Source organism: Buteo buteo, chromosome 2, assembly GCF_964188355.1.
Source record: "Buteo buteo chromosome 2, bButBut1.hap1.1, whole genome shotgun sequence".
In the NCBI taxonomy this organism is placed as follows: domain Eukaryota; kingdom Metazoa; phylum Chordata; class Aves; order Accipitriformes; family Accipitridae; genus Buteo; species Buteo buteo.
The window spans coordinates 72,515,224-72,527,646 of NC_134172.1; the positions used below are offsets into that span (position 1 = coordinate 72,515,224).

At 40.6% G+C, this 12,423-nt stretch overlaps 1 protein-coding gene across 1 annotated transcript in view; it reads right to left on the reverse strand.

Moving 5' to 3' along the window:
- BCAS1 (brain enriched myelin associated protein 1) overlaps positions 1–12,423 on the reverse strand; it is a 56,309-nt gene that overhangs the window by 13,212 nt on the left and 30,674 nt on the right. The window contains exons 9-10 of the mRNA XM_075019633.1: positions 12,050–12,253; positions 3,609–3,776 (exon numbers count right to left, since the gene is read on the reverse strand). Coding sequence (XP_074875734.1) covers positions 3,609–3,776; positions 12,050–12,253 — 372 coding nt within the window. The remainder of the gene's footprint in view (positions 1–3,608; positions 3,777–12,049; positions 12,254–12,423) is intronic.

Consider the following 12,423-nt stretch of genomic DNA (forward strand, 5'->3'; position numbering starts at 1 on the left):
TTCAAGATACACACTGCCTTTTCCAAAGTAAATTACTCCTAGTTCTCACAATGGCTATCCTTGTGTCAATAGTGGCAACTATAGTGCTATGGATCTAAATGTCTACTTGCTATTGGCCTGTGCTCGTGCTCTCTGAGCAGAATATGTCAAAACTGAGGCACATGGAGAATAAGTGACTTGCCTGTCTGAGGCTCATAATAGACTAAGTAGAAGTAAACTTAACTTCTGAGTCCCAGTCTTGAATCCTAAGAAGATAAGCTTCCTTTTCTTAAGAACCTGAGTGGTTGACCTGTGTAACATAACTGTGGATGTTATCAGAATACCCTTGGGGTCATCTTCTGCAGGTGGAAGAGAAACCCAGTAAACAATCATATTAATGTAAAATTAAAAGTCAACCTCTTTCAGCAGCCAGAGCAATAATCCATCTATTGCCAGAATGGAGACTAAACAACAAAGTATATCAGTAAACAGGAGTCTGGGTTTTATCAAAGAAGTCCTGCCACATTCCTTCTCACCAACAAGCACGGGTTTGTTTCAGAGACTGTAAGTACCTGTACTTGTTAAGATCCTATCTTACAAGAATTCACGGCCGCTCCATCTGCAACAAGGCAGGAGGAGTTCTCCTCGAGGACTGGATGAGTCAGTGACCTGCATCACATGGATGGCATGGTTTGTACAGGCTCTGATGCCACTTCAAGGCATTTCCCACACCTCTGGAAGCCTCCTGCCCCAGTGCCACCTCTGGGAGGTGGAACACCGCAAGGTACATCTATATATTAGCTGAGATTTGTCCAGATTTGCAAGTGGAAGAGGTTGAACAGATGCAACCACATGAAGAAACCATTTTATCTCCAGTGCTTCAGCTAAGAGGTGCTAAGGACTGAGTTCCTCACACAGGTAGACACCACAAGGGGATGGTCCGATATAAGGCCCTTTGCTGTGCTCCTCAAACATACATGCATGCTGTGGCCAGGGCTGCAGTGTAAACTCTTGTACGTCTGAGTTAGTTTTAAATTAACTAGCATTAGTGTGAACAGCAGACTAATGACATTAGCGTGAGGACTGGGGAGGCTGCAAATGGCAGCCCCCCAAAATGCGCAAATTACTCTTCTCTGAGCTTCACAGTGCCAGAATTATGCTGCTACCAGGATGCCAGCTAGCTATTGCAAAGCTGGCTTGGGAATTCCTCTACTTTATAGCTGTTGCTGTAGGGTAGCCAGACCTCCAGAGAAAACTACTGTGGAAATGGACCTTCCTTATAGTGGAAATTATACCAATTATACCTTCCAGCACACAGTCTGCCAGTACAGCTATTCTGAGCAAGAGAACCCTATTGGACATCTCTACAGTACTCAGCTCAGCTCTCAGCCCCACAGCACTGGAGCTTTCCCCCCTTTTCCTTGTGAGAAAATGAAGCCTGTGTTGGTCTTAAACATTTCATGCACTTTTAGCACTCACCACTAGTTCAAAAGCTTTACAGAAGCTAGTTGTTTAGTAGTAGCTTAAAATCCTTCTGTCTACCTTAGGAATCAGAAATACTGATTGACCTGTTGGCATGAAGCTGTAGGGCAGCTATATAGCTCCAATTGTGCACGACAGCTTCGCAGCTATCCAGTAGTCCAAAAGTTATTCAGAGGAAACAGCCTGGGGCGTACTTCAGGGATAATAAATATATTAAAATAATCCACTATCTGTTTGGAAATTGATAGCCAAAAGTAAAGCAGATGAACACTAAAGGTTTCAAAAAGCTGCAAAACCAGTTACACAGTTAATACAATTCAGTTTCCCATGGGGGTAGATGTTTGCCTACATACTAGTTCTGTCTTTCTAGGCCAAAATCTGGATCAAACTCCTGCTCTGATTAGAGCAGCATTACATCTACTGCTTTTAATACAGCTCTGTTTTCTTCCATGATGACTAAGATGGGTGTGGAACAGCTTTATTTTTTAATTGGTGGTATTTTTTTTGGTAGGGTGACATGAAGTTACAGTTGCCACAGACATCAATGTTTGATATGCATTCGTCCCAAGTCACCTTCTGCATGTCTAGCATCTCCCATAGTAACAAGCCTCTATGCAGGATGACCGCAAGTCCCCTTGGATTTAAGGAATAAGGTTGAGATTTTTCCAAATGGACTAGTTTTGTGAAATCTTATGTGGAATTAAAGGCACGTTGGGTGCACAATTCTTGGCTGATAGTAGGAATTTTAGCTTGGATTCTTAAATACACCAGAGTGGCTATGTAGTAAAGTAACTCTGAAGGAAAAAAAAAAGTAAATTCACTCATCATGGGTTGGGCTAAGGCTAACAAACAGCTGAAAATAAAAGAATCATCAATCTTTTGGAGATAAAAAATAATCAGGATTTGGGTTGTTGAGTGTACCTTCCTTGGCCTGACTCACAAACTTTAACCTTTGACAATGTGACTGTTCACAGTTGTATGTACCAGCACATACCTGTGAGCAGACAACCTGGGCTGTCTATTACATCGTGTTATAAGAAACTACATTTTTCACATTCTAATGTATAAACTACTCTGACACCCACCCGTAGCTGTCTGAAAATAAACCAGCATGATTAAAAATAGAAATCTTCCATATGCATTTGTAAACCTTGCCAAAATAGATCAATTGCTATATAAATCCTCAAAGGTCTGCTACAATTTTAATCAGAGAAGCCTTCTAGACTTGGATTATTTTCTTTCTTGGCGACTTTTCTAGACTCTGTTGAGGAATACTGTCTGGCTGTCATTTGTACACAAATCAGCAGGATCGCTTCATATCTATAACCACAAGCCGATACCAGCCACGTTATCGCCTCAGCGGTTTCCTTCTTCCCTCCAGTCTCCTTCTGGGAAGGAGAATTAGATTCTACTTCGTACCTTTCTTTTTTCCACCTAATGCATAGCATCTTCAAAGCAGCGATTGCACCCTTTCACATACCGGTTCAACTAACCTACGTAAGCTGCCAAAAAAAATAATTTCACTACTAAAACCAGGACTCCCCGAAGCAAGCACGGGCCTTGACAACGGTGGGCTAATAGCAGATGGTGTCGCATCGCCCAGTGGAAGTTGCCTCGGTGGCAACCCCGAATTCTGTCTCAAACCCCTGGAACTGCCTTGGGCCCCCCCCCGGTGGGGGACAAAGGGCCCCGGCGGAGCCTGGAAGCTGCAGCAGCCCCCGGGCGCTTCCCGGGCGCTTCCCGGGCGCTTCCCGGGCGCTTCCCGGGCGCTTCCCGGGCGCTTCCCGGGCGCTTCCCGGGCGCTTCCCGGGCGCTTCCCGGGCGCTTCCCGGGCGCTTCCCGGGCGCTTCCCGGGCGCTTCCCGGGCGCTTCCCGGGCGCTTCCCGGGCGCGGCCGCCAGAGGGAGATGCAGAACGCGAAATGCGCACGGGGGAGGGTGGGCGGCGCTGGGGTCGACAAGGGGACAAGGGGACAAGGGGACAAGGGGACAGGACGAGGTCACACACCCACCTCTGGAAAGGGGCATAGCTTCGCTCCTGTTCTCTTACAGACATTGATTTTTCCAAAGGTTTTTTTCAAGAATTCCCACCCCCAGCCTTGCACTGAACACGTCGCGCTCAACTCGTGAAACTGAGGGTCTTGCTTACCAGTTTAAAAAACTTCCTCAGGTTTGCTTTGGGGGTTTTACTCTCTTCTCTTCTAGGTTTCACTTCTGCAGCTTCTGGGCTCTTACTCTCACCTTTGTCAGGAGCCCCTGCTTCTAAAGATGCGTCCGCTTTTTCATTGCTTACGATCTCTGCTTCTTCTGATGCGTTCTGGGGTTATTTTGGGTAAATATTAAGAAAGTGGGGAAAACAAACTTAAGTGAGGTTTGGTTTTTTGTTTGTTTTTAAAGAGGTTACAATCAAAGTGCTTCAGCAGTGCTCTAAGTTGGTACATCAGGAACTAATGTGGCATGAAAGCATTCTCAGCTTCACTGTATCTGTACAGGTTTCTTCAGGAATTTGATTCATCCCAATTCAAAAAAAGTATATAAGGTGGTGGGATTTTAAGCACTTGTTTACATTGAAGAAATAGACTTTCTTGAATTGCAGTACCATCTCCTAAACAATAATTTTATTTTGATTACAATTTTAAAAGGAAATTTAAATGAAATTACATACAGTAATATGTGCCCCAAGTAGACGACACTCAGGTAAAACCAGTAAAAATAAGAAAGATCGTACCCGAGAGTTTGCACACAAAAGCAGGAATAGGGTTAATTAAAACACACAGTGGATATTATTAATTCTTAAAACTCTAGCACCCTTCTTAGTGAAATACAAAAGTATAACATCACAGGCACAGTGTTCTCAGGCTTGGTCACATTTGCAACACTAGCTCCTCTTCCCAGTTGTGAAGATATAAATGACTTTCTGAGGTACAAGGTAGTTAAGTAGCTCATCTATTACTTCACCCAATCCCATAGGTCACAGTCACCCTCTTTGATAGCGTTGACCCTCATTTGAGTTCAAGAAAAGCTGCTGGGTACTCAGCAATGTTGCCTCTATAGAAGGATTTTGGGTCCCACTGAGCTTTTGTGAATTACTGGAAAGTTCCTCCTGTTATAACAGTACTTCAACCAGGGGCATGCGGTTGGCAAATTCCTCTGAAATATGGATCCCTATAAGATTTATTGGTTAATCTCCTGCACGTCTCATTCCACAGCCTTCTCAAGGCTATCCTGGGAATGCTCAATGTGTTTAACTGAACAAGACCTGTGCAGAGCAGAATACGTGAGCAGGAGGCACATTTCTGCTGTAGGAGGTGGAGGCACAGCTGGGCAGGAGACTGAACATGCATTTCCTTAGCTGACTATTCTGCCTTCTATAAATGCCCTGGTAAATAACATTCTTCTGTGCCCTCAAGAACCACTAATTAATTCCCATCCCACTGTAACTGTGTAAAGAAGTATCTTCCCTTCTACCATAAAAAGAAGCTATTATGCTAATAACCAGGTAATTTGACCTGGAGCAAGGCCTTGATCATTTTGCAGCCTATTGCAGAAAGGTGCAGAACATTATAAAAGCAGGATAAGGTACACCCTCAGTAGTGTAACTTCAATATTGAATCAAACAGAAGCAGTTACCCTAGGTATTGGCATTTTAACACATGCTGCTGCTTAAAAATACAGCACAGTTAGAGCTGAAATGTCTTACTATGGTTACCATAGGAAACAACTGCTGTAAATAAATCTCAATGATATTTCACAGTTTTTACATGTACTTACAAGAACACACATGTAATTTATACTCACAGTCATTTTGACCAAATTTTAGCCACATGAACATGAAAACAGTTTAAAAGATAATACCAAAGATTCACCCCAGCCCCAGATCCTGACTCTGGGAGCAGTGAAAAATGGCTGCCTCCTCCAGCAGCAGCTTACAGTACTACTGTCCTTGTCTACTTCTCCAATTGTCTTCAACTTGGTGATTCCCAAGTAGTATCTTTAGTTGATGAATTTTTTCCTACAGAAATTTAGCTGAACATTTTCTGAGTAAATATAAATTTCTGACATCCAACAGCATCCTGCGGCAAAGGATTCTACAGCTTAAGTATGCTTTTTTTTTAAAGCACTTCATTTTTGTTTGTCACCAAATAAAATGATCTGATACTCTACTGCTTTTATTTTGAGCAATGACTGCTCTTTCCTGTTCACCTTTTATGTTACAGTAGTCATTCTGTATGCTGCTGTCATCTTCCTTTCTGCTAACTCCTTTCTGAGCCAAAAAAAAAATATCCTAATTTATGTAGTTCTTCATACAGAAGCCATTCAATATATTTATGCATTTTTTTCTCTCAGTATTATACCTTTTAGCTCTATCATATTCTTTTTGAGTTGAAGGGGACCCCACATAGAAGATATGGACACACCATGGAGTTCTACAGCAGCATGAGAGATTTCACTTTGTTCTTTACTCCTCTTTTGTGGAAGAAAAAAATGTTTTTGGGATGGGGTAGGGGAAAGGAGAAGAATGACGAGAGAATGAATATTCCTTGTCCCCTGCTGCCTGAGATGACTGCAGCACAGCCAGCTTCCCCATGGAATTGTAGATTTAATTTATATTTATGAACATTTTTGAGATAATCAATCTATAATAATTTTCATCTATATTTCTGCCTATTCACACATACATCTAATCAATTCGCCATCTATTTGCTTGAAGGAAATGATTCATTGCAGGAGTTGAAACAGTGGCTCAATAAAGCAGCAACCTAGCTTCTGGGAGCTCATCATTCAAAGATTACAGTTTGGGATCATATTACTGCTACGCTGCTACAGCTGCAACCCAAATGAGTTTTGTCTCTCAAGCTATGTCTATGCAAAGGCGTTAGTGTCACTACCGATAACAAATGCATCCTGGGGCAAAATGCCTAAACTCTGAAAAGCACTGTCTATTTAAATAAAGAAAAGAGCTAAGTGATAGTCAACTATTCAGAGAGACGGATTTGTTTAAAGTAATCAGTGACTTTTTGTACATTTCTTGATGGAAGCCATAGGAGGCTTTAGGAAAGTTTAAGTCCTGTTTTAGAATAGCTTATTTTTACTTTTTTTTTTTAAACTTAGATATCTAATGTACATATGGTACTATTAGGCATAAAGTTGTTGCAGAAGTTACAGGTTATCTTGTTTGAGATCTTAAGCCTGCTATTAAAAGTTTTATGATAAATTTCTTGTAATCATCTCCAAGAATCCTTCTTGTATATCCACCTCCCTCTGTAAGACTGAAGTAACTAATGTTGAATATTCTTTCATGATTTTGTAATCTCAAAGATATCTCTGGAGACCTAGTCCAGCCTCCTGCTCAGAGTTGCTGAGGAACTTGTCAAGTCGAGCTTTTAGTATCTCCAAGGCTGGAGTTCCACAACTTCTGTGCAATCAGATCAGGGTATTTAGACACACTGGAACAAAAGGAAACTCTAGAGACATCACAAAATCTTCTTCTCAAACAAGACTGACCAAGGTGGCAGATTCTTGGAGACTGATGACACATGACTGTGATATATTGCATACTTCAGAGAGGCAGAGGATGCCTATGCATAGTCTCACAGTAGATGGGAAAACCCCTTGCAGCAAAGAAGGTTTTCTGACATACTTTTAAGAACAGTTTTTCATTTTTGTTCCTGTTTCCCCTAAGAAGCTAGAAGAAAAATTTCCATTTGTGCATTCAAGAGAATCACCAAGGTGTTTCTGGCAGGAATTGAAAGTGTAATAGGAAGAGCCTGACAAAGATGAAATCAATGAACTTTGAATGATGTTACATTAACCTAAACTGTTCTCTAGAGCAAGGGGTTCAGTTTCTTTACTTCACCTGGGGGAAACCCAAAAGTTATATCAAGTTTTGTGGCTAGTTTTGGGAAAAAACTGCAATTTGTATAGAAGAATAATTTGCAAACAGCCCAGCTCTACGAGCTTCATGATGCTTTGATGCATAAATGCTCTCATAGAAGTTCTCTCCTTATACCTATAAATTGCAGCAACTGAGGTTGCTGAATTCATGGGTCCAAATTCTGCCTCTGGTTTCCTTAGACACAAATCGTAATAAATTCAACCTAAGTCAGCAGCTATTTTTGTTATGCACCACAGAGAGAGAAGTGCTGTTGGGTTATTTATTTTTCTTTTTTTAAAGGCACTCTGCCAAGCTTAGAAAACATTTCAAGATACACTTATTTGAAGTAAGATGAGCACCATCCTTTGTTCTTCCTATTACAGAACTACCTTTGTTTTCTTTTTCAAAATAATATTTTATCTTCACAAGTTGTGTTTTATAAGAGTATTTTACTAGACTCTTTATTTCACTATGTTTGGGAAGCATTCTTCCACTTCTTAAATGACCCCGTCCCTAATTCTGTTTTAGTAATAAGCTTACTTAAAACAGTTGTGGTGGGAAGTTTTGTCTGCTCGTTGAGCCGTCTTCTGGTTCTTACAAACCCTCCTATTGTTTTGGGGAACCGTCACTAAAAAACGGTGGTTTTCTTATCTAGGTTCGCGACCATACAAATTGTTGCCTTATGAGAATCTTACTTATTCTGTGACCTCGGTAACTTTGATAGGAGTTTTCCTTTTGCTTGCTGCATCTTTCCTCAAAGTTGAGGTAAACACTGTACCCTGCTTTGATCTTGTGCTAGAGTCTGAACTGGCACTCTCCACTGCATTTCATTAGACTCAAGGAACAGGTTTTCTGTTTTTCCTGGGTCATACCTTCTTTATGAAGCAGCTTTTCTTTTATCTTAACAATACATATGAAAGATGACCTTTTGGTCAAGAAATTTCCACTTAAAAGCAGTCATGCTTGAGATCTGTTCCTGCCGCTCACTCGCAGGCTCACGGGCGGGAAGCAGGGAGGATTAGAGAGACTTTAATCCACCTTCCTGCCCTCCTTTGCCAATGCAAAGACGACAGAGGTTGCTGCAGTTAAGGTAGCTCAGCTTTAGCCACCAACACGCTCTTGGACCTCCACCCTGACGCCCCCCGTGACCTGCAGCTGCTGCCTGAAGGTGCCGCTCAGCAGATCTTGAGCTATAACAGCTCAGACTATTAACCAATTAGTACTAACCACCATCAGCTTATGGTTAAACCACACTGGGCTGTAAACAGGCCAGGAGTGTGGATCTGACTCACAAGTCCTATTGGTTTTATTTGCTGGGTTGAGGAGATAAAGGCCCCTCTCTGCTGTAAGGACGCAGCTATACCAGTAGTCAGGTTGTGAAATGGCCCCCAAAAGCCCATCGCTTATTGCCCTCCTCACTCCCTCAGGCAGGGGCAATTCTCTTTCCAGTTCCTTCATCCATTTGCCCAGCAAAAAAAGGCCAGAATCTCCTTCTCTCCTGCCTGATAGGTGGTATATTCCAGGATGGGAGCAGGTAAACTACTGCAGGAACTCAGTAAATCCCGGGTAACTTAATCTCACACACTCCACCCAAATATTTACCTTTGCTTTCCTACGGCAGAGTATGGTTGCAGGCTCAGCAATAAAAGGTGTTATTCTGCTTCACTTAATATCTAACCAGTTTGCTGTCTGTATTATAGTGCATAAATACACCTCGGTAAAAAGGGCACGATTTTTCTGCGTTTGTATGGCAACAGAATTGCAACAGCTTAAAATTCTAGTTTTTAAAAAGTATATCTGCTTTTAAAGATAATTCACAGAGCAGTCTAAGTAGTCCCTCAATAACTTTCCTCCATCACTTACTGGCATGCTTTAGTCAGATATAAGTGAAGCATCATGTTTCTCTGCCCCGATCGGAGATCTACAAGGTCTTGAAACCAGGTTTCCAACACAAATATGTGAAATTACTAACTGTAATTTTCTATTACTATTCCTTAGTATTTGCAAAAAAAACCCAAACAAACAAAAAAACCACGCTAGCATGACAAACATTTGAGTAAGTTATGAAAATCCTTCCGCAGACTGATCAGGAAATGGGGCAAATATAGTCAAAGTGGTTTCTATCTGAGAACTTGAATAAGGATTTTTTTCTTTTTGCTTTTACATATTTATTCATCTGTAGTCAGAGCAGCAACATTAACTGCAATGTGTTGACAGGCACTTCATTAGCTTTACTTTGAAGTGAAAGCTCGTCGGAAGATAGATATTTAAGAGACTGCCTGGAAAGAGAGAAGCTAGATCTGAATCCTGGATCTATTGAGTGTTGTGGTTGCTATTTGTTAGTTCAAAAGAAAAACTACACATGACTCTGAATTACACACCTGTTTGGAACAGTTGCTAGCTTCAATTCTCTATCCTAGCAAAAGGACAGTACATTAAGTGTGCCAGAAAGATAAAATCACTGCAGAAAAAAAAGACAGAATCTTCAAACCAAGCTGAGTTTGAGGCTAACCTGTAGTCTAAGGATTTTTTTTTTTTTTTTTTTTTTTTTTTACATCTATCCTCATTTTTTTTAGCTTCAAGCTGACTGGGTCACCAGGGTCTTTCATCAAAAGAAATATAATATTCTCTGTCAAGAAAATCCAGTAAAGCAACATCAGCCTTTTATAGGTAAGGATTCAATGCTGAAGCATGCAGGGTTTGTTTTTTTTTTTTTGTTTTTTTTTTTTTTGTTTTGTTTTTTTTGTTTTTGTTTTTTTTTTTTGTTTTTTTTTTTTGTTTTTTTTTTTTTTTTAATTCTTAGGACCAAATTTAGTCCTCTGCTGCAGAAATTTACTCCAGAAAACCTGCAAAAACAATTGGTCTCAGCACAATTCCAGACCCAAGAAGATCTAAATAAGCAGAAATGGGCTCATTTTACAAAGTTCAGATTTCACACACTATTGTAGTTCTGTGCATTTGCATAAATGATTTAACTAGCCCTTAAGATTTTCTGTAGGAACCAAAACCTGCTCAGAGTTGTAGGAAGTTCTCTACAGCACTTTCCATTCACTGACATAAGCAGCTAATGATGATGTAGAATAAGTTAAACCCAGCATTATGAACAAACAGAAGTAAAAGACAATTTTGGTAAAAGATTTATACCCCTGAGATGTTTGAGAACACAGGACTTCACATGAAGATTATTGTAAGGTTAAAGAAACACAGGGTATGTACCTAGACCTAGTTAAGTCTAGCTATGAGATATGGGGACCTGGTGTTCACTGGGGGCAGAACCTACATTATGCGAGCAGTAAAATATCTATAACTACATTAGTTTGGGTTAATCTTTCAAAACAAGGTTTTGAAGTCTTACCAAAACCTTATCAGATTTTTTTTAAACCAACCATCACCACCAGTTTCTCTTCCACAGAAGTGATTTCCACTATTTTTCTGTGAGAAAAATGTTCCTTTCTTACATGCTTTTTCCTTTTCAAACACAAAAGACCTTGTTACTTCATTATGAAATTACTGAACTTAAGATTTATTACTCAGTTTTACACTGAAACTGCATACGATCATCTGCTAGGCGGCTTTTTTTCTTATTTCATCTTCATGTTCAGTATACATCTTGCTTCCCATCTCTGTTTTCAAATAAGCCAGACTACTCAGAGAAGGTTTCTGTAGCAGTAATAACTATATAAAAAAATACCTCCCTCTGCCTCTTCTTCACAACTTTCCTCTCATCTAAGTACCTGATTTGCCCAGTTCCACAGGAAATTAAGTCCCAAGTAACAAGCTTGTTTCAAGCTTAGCTTGTTTTTAAGCATGTTTACTCTGTAAATATCTAAACACCTTTTTTTTGGTGTAGGTAACATACCCAAACTCTATCTCCAGTATCACTGCCCAGTAGGGAAAATACAGCTAAAGAAGCTGCAGGGCTAGCTGCTCAGGCAGCATCTGTGTGTTTGGAAGCAGTTAATTTCTGGGATTTGAACTTGAACGGAAGCCCAGGAAAGCAGTTATTCAACATACAGTGATTCAGTAAAGTTTAATAGAGCTCTTCTCTTAAACAGAACGAGAAAAGAATAAGCCTTCAGCTTATAAACCATAAGGACCGTGGAAACAGGAACTATGTTTTCAAAGTTAGTCCTAATTTTAGTTAAAACCATTATTTAACAAAGGAAAAATGTGTCTTCCCAAGCAATCGACCTCAATCCCCAAACTTAATGACTGATCCACTCTGGTATGCAACTTTTTCTATTGAGTAAGAATAGACCCACCAGATTCCAGGTTTTCAGACATTTAGAACTAAAGCAAACAGTTCTCAAAAACAAAATGTTTTTTTTATAGCTATGTCTCTATTAATGATATAATTTCATAGAGAATGCTATAATCTCTGTGGGATCTTTAACAAATGCATTGAATTGACAGACAATGTTCCTTCTTCCATAATATCACTTAATACAGACAAGTTTAAAAGACTATGTTCTATAAGATTCTTCTGCAGGAGTCTAACTGCCATTATTAGCCACATGCATATGTGATTGCCCAAAGCTCATATATGCATTTGTACGTGTGTGTATATCCTTCATGCTCCTTGTGCATTTAGCGCATGGGATATGCTCAACTTTGGAGATTTGACTGCTTTACTGTAACTCTATGCTTAGCAATAACTTTAGATGCTGTGTGAAAATGGAGCTGTGGGATGGGCCAGCTCGAAAATCCAGACATACCTTTTTCCAAAAAAGCTTGCTCAGTGGCATAGGAGTGGATGATGCTTTCTCCTTCGTCACTTCTTTGGGGGCTTCACTGGCCGCTGCCTGCTGTTGGGCTGCAGGCTCGGGGACTTTTGTATTCTGCTTAGTTGTCTGCGGCTCTTGAGAGGAAGGGACATTTTTGTCTGATTTTACAGAGGTAACAGGCTGCTGTTCAGTGCTCTAGAAAGAAACACGAACACATAAAGCTATTGGAAACTTGTGAAGGACGAGATACTCGCTGAACGTTCAGGCATCCCCTGGTACAAGAGGTAAGTGCACAGCGGACCGCCACTGCCCAGGACACGCAAGGTGCAGCATATGAGTTGCACGCCAGTCCTTTCAAATTAAGT